Genomic DNA, 16,111 nt, shown 5'->3' with positions numbered 1-16,111 from the left:
TCATTTTGAAAAAACCTTGATTTTGTTTAGGTACGTCCTGATGCGCCCTCCCCCCTCGCTTTTGCAAAATCCTGCAAAGGTGGGGACGTGTCTGTCCTCGACCCAGCCCTAGCTTGGGATGTCCGTTGTATTTATTTATTTATGATTCCTGCACCAACAAAACCGACAAACCGCCTCACGTGCTCCAACAACAAACAACTCTAACACCAGCAACACGATGTGAAGGACGCCTCAGGGGGCAGGGGCGGCTCAGGATCACAGACACCCCTCTCAGGATCACAGCACCGGCGGGGGGGCGCCTCAGGATCAAGCACCCACGGCAGGGTCTGTGGGGATCAGCAGACCTTGAGGGGGCGCGCTGAGGATCATAGGCCTGAGAGGGGTGCTGTCAAGATCACAGGGCTGCAAGGGTGGCACTCGAGATCAGAGCGCCAAAATAGGTGCAATACAGATCAGCGGCCGGAAGTGGGCGCAATAAGGATCATGAGCGCCGGATCGGGTGCAATAAGGATCATGAGCGCCGAACGGGTGCAATAAGGATCATGAGCGCCGGATCGGGTGCAATAAGGATCATGAGCGCCGAACGGGTGCAATAAGGATCATGAGGGTTTTGTGGTCTGTGCGCGGACGGCCCGGGGAGCCTGCGGCGCTATTTTAACCTGCCCCGACAGAGTCTCTCGATACGGCGCGCGGCGGCGCCGCACCCAGCAAGCTGGGGCCGCTCCTTACGGACTCGTCGCTGCGCTCCTCAAGGCAAACACGGAGCGCGCTGCGCGCGCGGTCTACGCCGAATACTGCGGCCGCCGTCACGACTGCCATCCTCGGCGGCGCCGAGCGCGCGAGCGGCGCCGATGGCCAGCCCGGCGCCACCTCCCAGCGACAAGCGCATGAGCGACAGGACGCGCATGAGCGACCCGGTCCAGCGCACGTGATTGGGCGCGACGGTTTCATGATGTCAATTACCTAAAACAAAAAATCGTCGAGTACCCTTGAAACGTCTGTGGCGACAGTCCGCCCATCGCGCTGCGCCGTGCTCTCTGCGGCGCTCCACAGGCCACGTAGTCTTCCCAGCGGTGCATGGCAGATGCACCGAGCTCCCTGGCGACCCCCGTCGAGGCTCGGACCCGCGGCTTCGTCGCCACCATGCTACGCAACCTCGGCTCAGCGCTGGGTGGCAAACGCCGGCCAAGCCGACGGTAAGACTGTCACCAGCGGCCCTGGCAGCCGGCCAATCAATGCCGCAACACGCACACCGTTCGAGTGTGCTCGGCCGAACCACCAAAGCGACCGCGCTCGCTCGTCTCAGGTTCTCCGCCCATCAACTACGCCTCCGCGAGCGGCTGCCTCCGCGAGCGGCAGCTTTGGCACCGGCCGCACCGGTGCGAGAGTACAGTGCCCACACGCCGCGCCCATTTATCGCTGCTGCGTGTGCTGGACACGCCTAGCACGTCGACTCCGCAGGGCACGGCGAGCCATACTGACCTGTCACCGCATGCATTGCTCACTCTGGTTGCAGACAGAGCGTGAGGCGGGCTTAGTGCATCTAGCCCTGAGGCCGAGCGCTGATCCAAAGGCCACGATCTAGGTAGTCCACGAGCGACGACAGCAGGCTTCTCCTTTGAGCGGCCGGTCAGTTTGGATAGAGGGCGTGTGCCGTGTGGGTTTGTGGGTGTCTTTTTCGCTCGCCCGCTTCACCCATCTCCTTGTCACCGCTCACCCGCACGACCCTTCATGCTAGAGACGGACATGACATTTCAAGCTTTGGATGTCTCAGCCAGTAGAGCTGTGCAGCACTTCTTTTGGAGCTTTTAGCTGAGCATTTAGCATCTCCTAGGACGCTTCGACCACCGCCCGGCACCGCCCCTCGGAGGCCGGCTAGATGCTCGCCGAGGGCCCAAAACCGGCCACTCAAAGCTCCAAAACGTACCTGAGAATCTGCTCCAGATTTCTACCACATCACCACAGGACCCATCCCAGTAAAATAACTTCTTTTGGGGCAATGCCGTCCGTGGAAAAAGAAACTGTGACGTCCGCACACTATAGCACACCAGCCTACGAGGGTACCGATAGCCAAAGAGAGTCGAACCACCCACACACGACTCCAACACAGCAGCGAGCTCCTCTCCGCTCCCCTCTTACTCGCGCCAACGATCTTTGCGAATGCTTTCGCTCGCAATCCTCACATCGCACGGCTTCGCCACGCTCGCTCCTCCTCGGCCGACCGTGGCCGAAGCCACACGAATGCGCGACGGTGGCATCGCCCGGAGCGGGGCGACGATGAGCGCCCCGGATGAGTACGACCTGGCAGCACCCAAGTTCGACCTGCTGGAGATGCGCAGCTTCCGCCGCGACGCGACGCTTCAGTACGCCGTCGCTCAGCGATCGCAGCAGCTTCGAATCCTCTTCTTTGCGTCCAGCGCTGTCGTCGCCGCCGCAGCGCCTTGGGCGGCGGGCGCGCTGCTGCCCGACGTCAGCATACTCGACGCCCGCGGCCTAGCCGGCTGTGCGGCGGCCTCGCTGCTGTTTGGGTCTCTCGCGGCGCGCGAGCGCGGGCTACGCGGTAAGGTAGAGCTGTAGATGGGCTGTATGTGATCCACGGCCAACACAGCGACAAGCGGCCACGTCCGCGACAAGTCCGCGCCGCGTTGTCCGCAACACGTCCGTGACCCCGTCCCGGCGACGGCGAGGTGCTGCTGCGGATGGAGCGCGAGCTCGCCGTGGGCGACCTGCAGATCTCGCAGACGGGCAGCGCGCTCGGCGGCGGCCGGCCACGCGCCCTCTCGGCACTACGCGGGGAGCGGCGCGTGGTCGCGATCTCTGGCTCTCCCGGCTGGCTGCTTGCCGAGCTGCGCAGCGCGGAAGTGTACCGCCGCCGCCTCGAGCAGAGCGGCGTCGCCCTCGTCTGCGTCGCCTTTGGAGAGGAGGCCGCATGGGCCGACGCGTCGCGTGCGGCAGAGGCTGCCGGCTGGCTATGGCGGCCCGCCGACGCCTCCGGCTGGAGGGGCTACTTTTCCGACATTCTCACGGCGAAGGACGGCAGCGCCAAGGCGGCGGCGGAGGAGGGCGCCTTCTTCGCCCTCTCGCTGCGCGGCCGCTCCTGCGCGTCGGGCGTGGGCCGTGTGCCATGGGACGAGCTGCTCGGCACGAAGCTACCGCCCATCGAGCCCCTCTCCCCCTCCGACCCTCCGGCGCCGGCGAGCGAGGAGGAGGCGGCGGTGCTGGCGGCGCAGGCGGCGCTGTACGACGCGCTGCGCGATGTGGACGCCGCTGCAGTCCGGCGGCTGTGCTCGCCCGAGGACGACGACGAGGTGAGCGCGCTTGCTCCGCTGGGCCGGCTGGATGGGTGGGAGACGGCGCTCGAAGCACGGCGCAGGGACTCGGCCTGTGGACACGTCCATGACACGTCCCTCGGGATGTCTAGGTCCTCAAGTACGACGCCACCGCTGGCTTGCGGCTGTCGAGCCAGGACGCCACCGTCGCCGGCGAGACGGCCTTCTCGACCGGGCTTGAGTTCCCCGCCGGAGGGAAGGGCGCGTCGCTGCTGTGCACACAGCGCTGGGCGCGCGACCAGGCGGGCGGCTGGCGGCTCGCGCAGCACCGCACGATCCCCTACACGGCGCAGACCGACGCAGCCGCGTGCCTCCGCTGCGATCGCCGCGGCTGCGTGGCGCTGCAGCGGACGGGAGCGGCCGGCCCGGCGGGCATGCCTGGCGATGGGCCGGCGTGAGTTTGTGTTGGGCCGTTTTGGGGGGTCTTCTGCGTTCTGGGGTGTTCGGGTCCATGCGGCGGTCCTCGGCGCTCGGACCTCCGCCCGTCCACGCCGGCCCGGTCGCCGGGCCCTCTTAAAAAGAAACAAAACGGACAAACCAAGGGAGGGATGGGAGGACGGCACGCCGCCTGCCACCCACCACACAGGGATTTTAAGGAGAGGGGTGTGGTGCGCTAGCCGTCGCCCACCCTTGGGCGTCCGCCTCTTCCTATCTCTCTTCGCAGTCTCTCGCCGATTCTCGCTTTCAGCCGCTGTCGTTAAATTCTTTTTTAATTTTTCTGCTGTCCCCAGTCGATCACTGGTCGATCAGCAACCACCAACAAAGGACCCGCGCAAGGACATAACAAGACTTCACGACATGCGCAAACACCAGCTGCTGCCCCTCTGCCCGACGGCGCAATCCGACCCGTTCGAGTCCGAGCCTCAGCTGGACTGGAACTTCTGCACGGTCGGTGCGCTGACCAGGATCGCTGGCCTGTGCCTGTGCGGGACGGTCTTCCCGCTCTGCGTTTGCCTCGCGAAATGCTCCAGCGCCTTTCACGGGTGGGCTGCGGCGCGATTTACGCACCTTCTCATGCCGCTGGTGCACCATGTCTTTGCCGCTCCTTGGCGGGTCGTGGCTTCGGCTGGCTGCAGGGGCAGGGTGCTTGACGTCGGCTGCGGGCATTTGCCCCACCTGGAGCTGTACAAGTCGCTGGGTACGGCAGCAGTGACCGAGGTTGTCGCGTGCGAGCCGAACCCGCACTGCCACGCTGTCCTCGAGGCAAAGGCGGCGGCGACGTCAGAGCTTAAGATATCCGTGTCCGCCGAGTACCTCGCCGAGCAGGAGACGGCGAGCTTTGACTGCGTCGTCCTCTCCTTTGTGATGTGCGAGATCCCCGAGTACCAGAAGGTTCCCGAGGAAGTGCTACGCGTGCTCAAGCCGGGCGGCTGCTGCATCTTTGCGGAGCACATCGGCGCACCCGTCGGCTCTCTCACGCGCAAGTTTCAAGACCAGGTCAGCGACGCGTGGTGCTTCTGCACCGACGGCTGCAACCTCAACCGCCACCAGAAAAGCTACATCGAGAAGCAGCCGTGGGCCGCGGTCTTCACCCGTACATACGACACGGTCGTGCCTGTCTACATCGGCCTTGCCGTGAAGGAGGGGAGCAGCAGCTGCTAGTGGCGGAGGCGTGGCGAGGGGGTACATGCGTTTGTCTTGAGGTTTGCCTGTGTCAGCACCAGCCACAGCACGCGCCAGTCCGCGCACCTGTCTGCTGTGAGAGAGAGTTGAGTTTGTTAAATTCTTGAGCTGTGAGAGACAGTGTTCTTTTTGTTCAACGGTGTGTAAAAGCCTTACCTTCCTTACCTATTACGCTCCGCAGACCGCACTCCGGACGGTTCTCGCCTCTCTCCCTTCGAGATTCCCGTTTCGGCGTCGGCAGCACCGGACGTTCTGGCGTCCGTCTATCTGTATGAGCGAAGCCCTCACACCACCGCCACTGTGGGCGCGGCGCGCTCCTCGAGCCACCCCTTTAGGATCGCCAGCTGCTGCGCGCGCGCCGCCCGGAGCGTGGGCGAGTCGGCCTCGCTGACGTCGGGGTTGGGCGGCGCGCCGAGGTCGCTGTGGTGGGACCCGTCGGGGATGTTGATGGCGACGAGCGTCGACGAGACGTTCTGCGTGACCGACTGCGCCGACCACGGGTCGAGGAGGCCTAGGGAGGGGGAGAGGTGCGGGTGAAGAAGGGCTGGTGAGCAGCCCGCGCCGGCGCCACGCGGGCATGCGGGCTGCACCGTTTGTGAAGATGACGTGCGACGTCGCGTCGGCGAGGTGAGCCGCCCCCCGCGCCATGCCCATCGAGCGGGGCATCCACGCCGGCCGCGGCGCGGCGTGGAACTCGCGCCGGCAGCCCGCGCTGAGCGCGTCCACCGACCACGTCTGCGGCGGGAACATGTCGCTCACGTTGTTGGCGGCGATCGGGTGCACGATCTCCGTGCACGCGAGGTAGTCCCACGCCTAGGCAGGGAGGGGAGGGGGGGGTGGGGTGGGGCGGAGGGAGCGGCGCGGCGGAACATGGCGTGTGCATGTGCATGTGCAGCGTGTACGTGATGTGCATGTGCACGTTGTGTGTCCCCGCCACCCACACAGCTTCGCGCTGGTCAACCGAGCCGCTCCTCTCGGCTGGCGATGGACCATCTCGAGTGCCCCCGACCACTCGAGTGTCCGGCGGGGACTAGCCGCGGCCGAGCGACGCAGCGCCGCATTGAACGGGTGACAAGCTCAACGCCAGCTAGCTGGCCTGCTACGGCCCGCGCCTTGTTTGCCGTCTTCGGCCCGCCGACGCGCCCGCGAGCGGCGAGCGACCCCGGCCGCACCGCAAGGCCGGTCGCCTCGAGGCGCGAGACGTCAAGGCACGAGCCTGCGTGGGAGATATGGGGAGATATGGGGAGATATGGGGAGATATGGGGAGATCAAGGCACGAGCCTGCGTGCTGAGTACGCCAGCCTCAGGGCGGGAAGACGGTCTTGTGCCGTGTCTTCAGAGCACCGCGCGAAGACGAGGGGACACGGGTACAGTGATTACAGCCGAGTACGGGCGGAACACCGCCGAGTACGTGTCCTCTCGAGCGCTGGTTGGTATGCACCAAAAGTACGTACCACTTCGTATTCAGCTTCTAGGGGGCACGAGCCGTGCGGCACCACGAGCGGCGCAAAGGCAGAGAGGGACCCGCTGGCCGCGGCGACGGTGGCGCACGCCTCGACGACGGGTGAGCGGGCGAGCGGGTAGGCGGACTCTGCGCGCGCCTACGGGGAACGTTGGGGCGAAGGTGGAGGGGAGGGGCTCGGGGGACGCACCGGGTGGCGGGCAACGCCGCGCCGCGAGACTTCCTGTCAGCGTCGCGACGAGCCAGCCAACAACGCGCGGCAGCTGAGTGGGCCGGATGGGCGTGCAGGCGTTGTACGCCCGGCTCAGCTGGGGAGCGCCCGCGGCGAGCAGCGTCGAGAAGGCGCGCCGGACCGCCGCAGGGCAGCCCGGCGCCTGCGACTCGTACGTGTGTGTCGCCACCCGGTACCAGCCAAAGGGGCTCGTCAGGTCGGGGTAGCCCAGGATCGGGGCGGACGAGGCGAGCGCCTGATCTCGCGTGATCTCGCCTGATCTCGCGTGACCTCGCGTGGTCTCGCGTGATTTCGGGTGGTCTCGCGTGGTCTCGCGTGATCTCGCCTGATCTCGCCTGATCTCGTGTGACCTCGTGTGACCTCGCGTGATCTCGGCGACGAGGCGCGCCATGCTCACGACGTGCGGGTACTTTTGGCGCAGCATGTACGCGAGCGTGCCTACAGGCCGGGGCTGGGGTCGGGGTGATGTCGGCGGGGGGGTCGGGGCGGATCACGGCAGCAGGTGCAAGGCGGGCGTGCCGGCGAGCGAGCCTCCGAGGGCGACCACCGGGCTGCCGGGGGTGTCGTAGCGCTCCTTCATCTTGAGGATCAGACTCGCGTCGTCGGCGAGGGCCTGGTGGTGGGTGGGGTGGGTGGGTGGGGGGGGCTCCGTGGACGCTGAGGGGGATCTCGGCGGATCACGGCAGCAGGACGAGCGGACGAGCTCGACGCTGCCATGCCAAAACAAGGTGATGCCAGTGCGGGCAGCCGTCTCTCTGCCATCTCTCGGCATCTCTCGGCATCTCTCGGCATCTCTCGGCATCCCTCTGACCTGCTCGACGCTGAGCAGCCCGAGGTGGGTCGGGTCGGGCCGGAAGGACTCGTCCTCGCCAAAGGGCATGCTGCAGCGGGCGGGAGGGTCAGGGTGTGTGGGTTCTGAGTGTGGTTCTGAAGTGTGACAGCGGCCATGGTGCGAGACGTCGAATCTCGTCCCATCTCCGTCCCATCTCGCCCCCCTCGCGCGCCTGTCGCCGAAGAAGCGCATCTCGCCGAACACGACGAGAGCCTTGAGCTCCTTTGCGAGGGCGAGGACGTAGCCCGAGTGCTCAAAGATGGAGGGCACGCCCGCGCCCTCGGCGCCGCAGTAGAAGAGGATCGGCGACGACCGCCCGCCAAACCACGTGTCGTTGACCAGGTAGCGCTGCCGGAAGGTGCCCACATTCTCGCCTGCGGCATGGGCAGTAGTGACCACCTCCGATTGGGACGGCGAGTCGCAAGGCGAGGTGCGAGGGGGGAAGACCAGTCTGCAACGAAGCAGTGTGTTGGGGCAGCGAGACCAGCCTAGGGCAGCGACCGAGTCTCCGAGGCGGCGGCGGCGGAGGCAGGGCGGCGGCGGCGGAGGAGGCAAGGCGGCGGCGGCCAGAGGCGCGCCGTTGAAGTGGTCGAGCAACTGCTCCTCGTAGTGGGTCTCGTAGTACGGCGGAAACTGCGGGACCGCTGGAGACGCGGGCGGAGAGACCCCCGCCGCCTGCGCCGCCTGCGCCGCCGCCGCCGAGGGCTGTCTCAAGGCGGAAGCCGGGGCGAGGCGGGGGAGTCCGACTCGCCCTTCCTTCCGGGCGGCCAGCACGCTCGGCGGTGGGAAGAGGGCGACGGTTCCAGCGGCGACGACCACGTGGCCCCGCGGTCGTTGGACCTGTGGGACAACATGTCTCGGACATGTCATGGACGTGTCCTGGACGGCTTGTGGCCCCGCCGTCGTTGGACCAGGAGAGGAGGCGCGAATCGCCGCCCTCGCGCGCGTTCAGCACGAGGCTGCCGTTGGGAGCAGCCGCCACCTGCCGAGAGGGCGGAGCGCTGGCGGCGGCGGCAGAGGCGGCGATTTGGCGGGCGTGGTGGGCCGGGGAGAGGTGGGCCAGGGAGGTGCGGAAAGGGCTGCGCAACCTGGCCTTCGTTGCCGTTTGGCACGGGGTCGGCGCCGTGCGACCAGGAGAGCCCTCCGTCGTCTGAGGTCAGTGCGCTCGCCACGTCCGCGCCTCCCGTCTCGGCGCTCCGCCAGTTTGCCTCCACCACAATCCGGCCGCCAGGCAGAACGATCCCGCCCGGCGGACCGGTCGCTACCCACGTCGGCTTGGAGGTGCCGAGCGCCGGTAGTGTGATGTCCACCGGCGCCGAGGGCCACTCGCGCCCGTCGGCGTCGAGCGAACTCAGCACCAGGACGGCGCGATTGTCGCGGCAGAAGAGGAGCACGACCCGGCCGCCCGCGACAACCGGAGCGGGGTTGCCGATGGTGACGTGAGCCGTCTCGTTGGACTCGCCGTACACTTTGCGCAGCTGGCCCCACGTCGTTCCGTTGTCCTCGCTGACCTTGATCACGATGTCGACCCAGCCGTGATCAAGGCAGCCGAGTGTCTTGCGGCCCTCTGCGAAGAGCGCGATGGCGCCCGAAGGCAGGCGCAGCAGCGACGGGATTCGGAAGCATTTGTAGCCCTCCTCGCCGGCCTGAAAGACGGTGACTACACTCTGTGCGATTGCGGCGGAGAAGAGCAGGGTCGATAACATCGCAGGAGTGGGTTCGCCCTCCTTGGCGCTATGGCGTAGAGTGGCCGGGTGGATTCCCACACAAATTACTCTTCGTTTGTCGGCTCATAGGGTACGGTGTCGAGACCGCCCCAAGCGCAGCCTTAAGAGAAGGCGCAGGACGACAATCGCCGACCAGCAGAAGCGTGTTGACAACCGCGAGCTCAGGCGAGCTCTAGAGCCGCAAGTAACGCGCAAGCTGACATGTCTGGCGGCCACGGCCCGACGGCGGCCAAGCAGAAAAGGGTGGACGAGCACGCCGCGGCGCTGGCCTGCAGGAGGCACCGTCACAATCTTGGAGCACTTGGAGCAATCGTACCAAAGATCCAAGCAAGGATGGCTAGGAACGAACATACCCGAAAGGGACACACCACCCTGTCGTTCACTCGATTGTGCTTTGTGAGGTTTGTGGCATGTGGGATTGTGAATGATGGTGAAGCCTGTGATGTGTGAAGGTCCGCCGGGTGACTTTCCAGTTTCCTCAATGTCAATCGAGAGCTCTGAGTGTGAGTCTGACCTCTGTCATCTGGAGACTGGAGAGCCGCTCTTTTGCCTTGTATTAATTCACAGACCCTTCGCGTGGATGGTGTCGGGAAAGGGGAAGTGGAAGAGGCGGGGCAACCTACTCCGCAGACGAGTGAGACGGAGCACACCGCGGGCCACGGGGGGGCGCGGTGTATGTGTCGCCGGAGCGCGTTGCCGGCTCCACGGCTGCTGAGTCCCGAGACACTCTGGATCGGAGTCGGCCGCGGATCCCACCCTCGCCTACTTTTGGAGCGCCGCGTTGGCCGCCTCGAGGGCGGCGTTGGACGCGAGGGCCGCCTCGAGCTTCGTCTCGGCGATGGCAGAGCGCACCGCCATGGCTTGGGTGGACTCGAGGGCCTTGCTCAGCTTGGCCTCAGCGGCGGCGGCGCGCTGCCGTTCCGCCTGCAATTACCATCGTGTCGATCATAGCGGGCGTGAGTGTGGGGTGTGGAAGCGTGGTTTGTGTGTGGGCGTGCGGCGAGGTGCCAGGCGTGCTGCTGTTGGGCCTCCCCTCCCCGCCGCGCCTGGAGCTGGGCCGCCAGCAGAGCCAGCACCGAGTTCTCGAGGCCGTCGGCATGGCCGAGAGCGCCGTCGTCCGAGACGGCGACCGGCGGCGCCGACGACGGCCGCGGTGCCCAACCCGTGGCGGAGAGGGGGTCGACGCCGGCGGGCAGGTTCGCGTCGGGGTCGCGCGAAGCCGGCCGGGGGGGCGAAGAGAGAGGCTGCTCGACCGTGTCGCCCGTCTGCGCGTTGATATCATCGGTCCCGAGCATCGCCGCCACTCCCTTGTGCTCCACACCGATGTACTTTGGCGCAGACACGGGGGCCGGGCCGGTGGGCTTGTCGCGCGCCGGCCCCGGGATGACGTCGCGGGCGGCTGCGACGTCCGCGTCCGTCGGATTCTTCTTCTCGGAGAGGCGGGCCGCGAGAGACATCGTGCTTTATAGCGAGAGTGTGCAGAGTAAGGCAAAGGATGCCAGCAAAATGCTGAGCACGATTCGTGATGACAGGGCTCGTAGAAAAGAATTTAAAGATGTTCAGCAATGGCACAACTACAAAAGAAATGAGGCTGACAGAAAAGAAGTAAATACAAAGTTACCGAAGAGAGAGTGGACCTGAGCAACGATATGACTGGGCGGCAAATGATCGCAGTGGGCGTCAGAAGAGTCATCCTTGCGCGAGGAGAGCTCGATAAACTCGAGGGGCCAGGATATGCCGCGAGGAGGGCAGAGTTACGCCGAGAGGCGAGAGCAAGGGATCGGCCTGCAGCGGCGTCGTCGCAGAACGAGGCAGAGGGGAGCGAAGCGACAGAGGAAGAAGCGACAAGAGAGAGAACGACGAGAGTGGGAAGACCGCGAGGTGGCATGAAGGTTGCAGCGAGAAGCGGCGAGAGACTGCGAAGAGAGATAGGAAGAGGCGGACGCCCAAGGGTGGGCGACGGCTAGCGCACCACACCCCTCTCCTTAAAATCCCTGTGGGTGGCGGCGTGCCGTCCTCCCATCCCTCCCTTGGGTTGTTTTGGAGCACTTGGAGTGCAGTCATTAACCGCACATGTTTTCTTTCTTTCTTTTTTTTAGAGCGAACGCGTTGGACAAGCGGCCGTCGCCTTTTTCAATGAAATCGGGGCCCCGATCTTTTTGAGGCCCATGAGAAATTTAAGGTGTTGCTGCGCAAAAGGGGCGGGGCGCGGGCGCGCGCGCCGGGCGCCGAGAGCGGAGCGGCAAACGCGGGGGGGGGGGCGATGAGTCGGGCGCGAAAATCTTGTAGCGCAAGTATAGGACAGAACCAAAGTCCAAACCATTCTCCGTCCCGTGGAAAGAGGGGCCGACGGCTGGGGAGGGCGCACGCGTTCGCGTGGGAGGCGGGATTGAGAGAGTTGCGGCACGCTCCCGACCCAGGCAGCCACCCAGCCTCACCCACCCTTCCCAGAGCTCACCCCGAAGCCGAGCGGCCGGACTCCCCACCGGAATTTGTTGTCGGGCAGCACGAGCCACCGGGCCATCCGGCGCCTCCACCTCCTCTACGAAATTTTATCTCTCCCGTAATGCCAAGCCTCTCTCAACCACACGCTATTGCTATTTGAAAGAGTTGTTCTCCTGAGTGAGCGTCGTGTTCGTGTCTGGTGTTCATTAGCTCCGAGTAGAGGGGGCGCTCTCCGCCGCTAGGGGAAACCCAAAGCGCAGACCAACCCTCGGAGACCCGTGTTTACTTTATGCGAACGCGCACCCCCCAAGGGTCAGGTCTTTCTTGCCCGGGCAGCCCGTCCCCGAGCATCCGGCCCGCTGGGTGCGCTTCATAGCTCCCCAGCCCTGGATGTGAGGTTGCCGACTGCACTCCAACGAAGTGCTCCAAGTGCTCCAAGTGTTGTGGCTCACCCTGCAGCTGCACATCTCTCGACACATCTCTCCCGTCCCCCCTGTCTGCCGTGTGCCCGGCCTGTGCCCTGTGATCGTCCTTCCAAGATCTCCTGCTCGTGCAGAGGTGCAGTCTCGCCGCCTCCACCGTCGCCGCCCCCACCGAGCCCGCCTCCGCCGCTGCCCGGCCCGCTGCCGCCGTCGCCGCTGCCCTCTCATATTGTTGTCTTATTACGCAAGGGCCGGCACTTGGAGCACTTGGAGTGCAGTCGGCAACCTCACATCCAGGGCCGGGGAGCTGAGGAGCGCACCCAGCGGGCCGGATGATCGGTATCGGGTTGCGGGCTAGACCTAGAGAGCCCTAGCCCCGGGGTGCGCGTTCGCAGGGCATAGTGCGTAAAGTAAACACAGGTCTTAGGTTGGCTCTGCGCTCCGGGTTTCCCCTAGCAGCGGAACGCCCCCTCTACTCGGAGCTATTAAACACCAGACCCAGCACGACAACACACCCACATTCGCGATTTCTCACCACAGCTGTGCTCTTTCCGATCGCCATGGGCTGCTCGGCTTCTTTGCCCACCGCTCCTGCCGCATCAACGACCACGCGCAGCGGCGCTTCTCTCTCCCCTGACCGGCTCGCTGCACGCGCAGCAACCGCCACTGTTCCTCCGGCAGCACCGAACGCCCACAGCGCCGACCTCGTCTCGCAGCGGGCTGCCAAGCTCAACCTCCCCGAGAGGCTGACCCTCGGTCTGTCTGTCGACGCGATCGAGGAGTACATCGCGACTCTCCCCGCCGACGCCGTCGAGCGGTGCAACGAGGACCGGCCCACCATCAACGCGTCCGCGTCCCCGCCAACGCCGCCCTCAACGGCTACGTCAACCAGTGGCAGATCGCGAGGTTTAGCGAGGCGAGCGGCGGCAAGGCGTACTGCGAGGTGCTGCACGAGCGCGGCGACCCCGGCGTGGGCGTCGCCACCGTCTTTGTGAGCTGGTTCCTCGAGACGCCGCTCGCGACGCTGGTGGACGCCCTGCGGCAGTACCTGCAGCTCCACCCAGAGCTGCCGCCCGAAACCACGTTCTGGGTGTGCGACTTTGTGATCCGCCAGTCGACGCGGCAGCTCGACGTCACGATGAACGACGTCAAGCGGCTGGGCGACTGCGTCCGCGCCGTCGGCCACACGGTGCTGCTCATGGAGCCGTTTAACAACCCAATGCCGCTGCGGCGCGCGTACTGCATCAAGGAGGTGTTCCACACGCAGGCGTCGGGCGCTCGCTTCGAGGTGGTGATGAGCTCGGAGGAGCAGGCGGCCTTCGAGACGGCGCTGGTGAAGGACTTTGACTCGATCGCGAAGAAGCTCTCCCAGGTGGATGTGCGCAAGGCGGAGTGCCGCAACCCGAAAGACACGGAGCTGATCCTGGGCGAGCTGGAGCGGGAGATTGGCCTGACCGAGTGCAACAAGGCTGTGTTTGGGCTGCTGCGGGGGGCGCTGGCGGGGCAGGGGAGGGCGGCGCTGGAGCGGATGGAGCCGGCGGAGAGGGCGACGTCGAGGCTGATCAGCAACCTCGGTACGCTGCTGTATGGCCAGGGCGACTTGGACGGCGCGGAGGCGCTGTACCGCGAGTACCTTGAGGGCTGCCGAGAGGCGCTCGGCGACCGGCACCCGAAGACGCTCACCTCCATCAACAACCTCGGCAATCTGTTGAGGGAGAAGGGCGACCTATACGGCGCGGAGGCGCTGCTCCGCGAGGCGCTGGAGGCGATGCGCGAGACGCTCGGCGACCGGCACCCGAGCACGCTCGGCTCGATCAACAGCCTCGGCTTCCTGCTGGAGACCAAGGGCGACTTGGACGGCGCGGAGGCGCTGTATCGCGAGGCGCTGGAAGGGAGGCGAGCGACGCTCGGCGATCGGCACCCGGACACGCTCAACTCGATCAACAACCTCGGCACGCTGCTGAAGGCCAAGGGCGACCTGGACGGCACGCAGGCGCTGTATCGCGAGGCGCTTGAGGGCTGCCGAGAGACGCTCGGCGACCGGCACCCGAAGACGCTCACCTCGATCAGCAACCTCGGCGGGCTGCTGAAGGCCAAGGGCGATTTGGACGGCGCGGAGGCGCTGTACCGCGAGGCGCTGGAGGGGCAGCGCGAGACGCTCGGCGACCGGCACCCGAGCACGCTCATCTCAATCAACAGCCTCGGCTCACTGCTGAAGAAGAAGGGCGATTTGGACGGCGCGGAGGCGCTTTCTCGCGAGGCGCTGGAGGCGAGGCGGGAGACGCTCGGCGACCGGCACCCGACCACGCTCGCCTCGATCAACAACCTCGGCGGGCTGCTGTACGCCAAGGGCGACCTGGACGGCGCGGAGGCGCTGTACCGCGAGGCGCTGGAAGGGAGGCGAGAGACGCTCGGCGACCGGCACCCGCACACGCTCACCTCGATCAACAACCTCGGCGGGCTGCTGTACGCCAAGGGCGACCTGGACGGCGCGGAGGCGCTGTACCGCGAGGCGCTGGAGGTGAGGCGAGAGACTCTCGGCGAGCGGCACCCGGACACGCTCATCGCGACGGGTAACTTTGCCGACTTGCTTCGGGAGAAGGGCGATCTAGACGTGGCAAGGAGGGCGATGGGCGACGCGCCAGAGGTGGCGCGAGAGACCCTGGGAGCGGTCCACCTAGTGACGCTAGTCCTCGAGGCCAAGGCGGTGCGCATCGATATCGCCCTTGGCGACGCCAACGCGAACGCCCTGCGAGAGGTTGTCGCTCGCATGGAAGCGGCGTTGGGTGCCGAGCACCGGCAGACGCGAAAATACAGCGCGATTAGTGTAGAGCCTGCGACTCCACCAATCTCGAGCAGGCCAGCATGAGTTGGCAGTGAGAGCGCTTTAGAGCGCCTTCGACGTATTAAATACAACGCGAACACAGGCCTTGACTTCGCCTGGTTACTTCCCCCAGGATTGGTCTTCTCTGCCTGCGGGAACACCCTCGGGCGGCCGGGTGGGGCTGCGGCTGGAGCTAGCATGGCTCGATAGAGCCGAGACCCCGTGTTGAGGCGGCGCTCCTGTGGGCGGCTGTGGAATCGGGAGATTCGACCTTAGATCTCCAGTTATCTCATCCCAGTGGATGGACGTCCGGACGTCCCTTTGTGTTCCTCTCGCCGTCCGCCAGCGAGACGCTCTGTCGCTGGCGGCCGCAGTTTTCTGTGAGGTGGGAGGAGAGGGGAGGACGCAGTAAAGATGGCGCAGCAGCAGGCCCCACCAGCTGCGCAAGCGCCCATCGTCGTCGTCGTTGACGAAGTTCAGATCACCAGTGATGCAGCGCTCGTTCTCGCTCCAGGGGCTCAGCACGTAAAGGACCACACGCCTTGTCTGAGTTGGACCACGGTGTACGACAATGCAGGAGCAGTGACCAACTACACCCTGGGGCAGAGTGACGCCAAGGGCGCCTTCCTGCCGCGGTGCCGGTTCAGCGTGGACCAGCAGACAGGCACCCTCCTCGATGGGAACCACGTTCTCAATGTGCTTTTCAATGGGGCATTCTGGTCGCGGCTTCTGACCGCTCTGGACGCGGCGAACTTCTTTGCCACTTCCATGGAGAAGATCGGCGTGCTGCACCAGCGGCTCGCCGGTCTGGCAATGGCCAACCCAGGGGTCTGGGTGGTCTCGCACTCGGACATCTTTCTCGGTGAAGACTTTGACGCGCCCGCCGTCCCAGCGCCGGCCGCGGGGAGAGGCCGGGGCCGCGGTCGAGGGGGCCAAGCCGCGGCCGTGGTGCCGGTCGTGCCAGGACCACAGGACCTGCTCTTCCTTACGCAACTCCCGCTTCGCGCGCTCGAGGCGGGCGGGGAGTTGCCTCTGCTGCTGTACTCGCTGCTCTCTTTCCATTTGGGACCGATAGCTACAAGGGCGGCCCGCCTGCCCCTGGCAGCCCCCGCGAGACTCACGGCCGGCCTTCTCCAAGGAGCTATCGTGCAAAGCGTGGGGGCGGCGGCCGCCAACCCTACGATGCTCGCGCCCCAAATCCCTCGCTTGCTCAAG

The 16,111-nt window shown here is 65.8% G+C and overlaps 4 protein-coding genes across 4 annotated transcripts in view; 1 reads left to right on the top strand and 3 right to left on the bottom strand.

Moving 5' to 3' along the window:
• Positions 1-2,241: 2,241 nt before the first annotated feature.
• Positions 2,242-3,727, top strand: EMIHUDRAFT_102051 (hypothetical protein; the record flags this gene model as incomplete). Its single annotated transcript, XM_005772413.1, has 3 exons — positions 2,242-2,565; positions 2,688-3,308; positions 3,422-3,727. 3 exons carry the CDS (start codon positions 2,242-2,244, stop codon positions 3,725-3,727), a joined length of 1,251 nt encoding a protein of 416 aa, XP_005772470.1.
• Positions 3,728-4,098: 371 nt separating this feature from the next.
• On the bottom strand, positions 4,099-9,184 carry EMIHUDRAFT_463972 (hypothetical protein). The gene is made up of 11 exons (XM_005772412.1): positions 8,567-9,184; positions 8,390-8,460; positions 8,057-8,318; positions 7,651-7,852; positions 7,458-7,527; positions 7,194-7,259; positions 7,044-7,097; positions 6,394-6,553; positions 6,065-6,168; positions 5,543-5,765; positions 4,099-5,463 (listed from the first exon to the last, which is right to left on the bottom strand). The coding sequence occupies exons 4-11, from the start codon at positions 7,668-7,670 to the stop codon at positions 5,237-5,239; spliced, it is 924 nt and encodes a 307-aa protein (XP_005772469.1). The 5' UTR covers positions 7,671-7,852; positions 8,057-8,318; positions 8,390-8,460; positions 8,567-9,184; the 3' UTR covers positions 4,099-5,236.
• Positions 9,185-9,738: 554 nt separating this feature from the next.
• On the bottom strand, positions 9,739-10,719 carry EMIHUDRAFT_435983 (hypothetical protein). Its single transcript, XM_005772411.1, has 2 exons — positions 10,252-10,719; positions 9,739-10,129 (listed from the first exon to the last, which is right to left on the bottom strand). Exons 1-2 carry the CDS (start codon positions 10,660-10,662, stop codon positions 9,968-9,970), a joined length of 573 nt encoding a protein of 190 aa, XP_005772468.1. The 5' UTR covers positions 10,663-10,719; the 3' UTR covers positions 9,739-9,967.
• Positions 10,720-11,940: 1,221 nt separating this feature from the next.
• ARPC1 (actin-related protein 2/3 complex, subunit 1) overlaps positions 11,941-16,111 on the bottom strand; it is a 30,309-nt gene continuing 26,138 nt past the window's right edge. Inside the window, 3 exon segments of the mRNA XM_005772483.1 lie at positions 11,941-11,963; positions 11,985-12,063; positions 12,077-12,090. The gene's annotated coding sequence lies outside the window, so the exon portion shown is untranslated.

The sequence above is a fragment of the Emiliania huxleyi genome (assembly GCF_000372725.1).
Source record: "Emiliania huxleyi CCMP1516 unplaced genomic scaffold EMIHUscaffold_36, whole genome shotgun sequence".
NCBI lineage: Eukaryota > Haptophyta > Isochrysidales > Noelaerhabdaceae > Emiliania > Emiliania huxleyi.
This window is presented reverse-complemented; position numbering and strand designations above follow the sequence as displayed.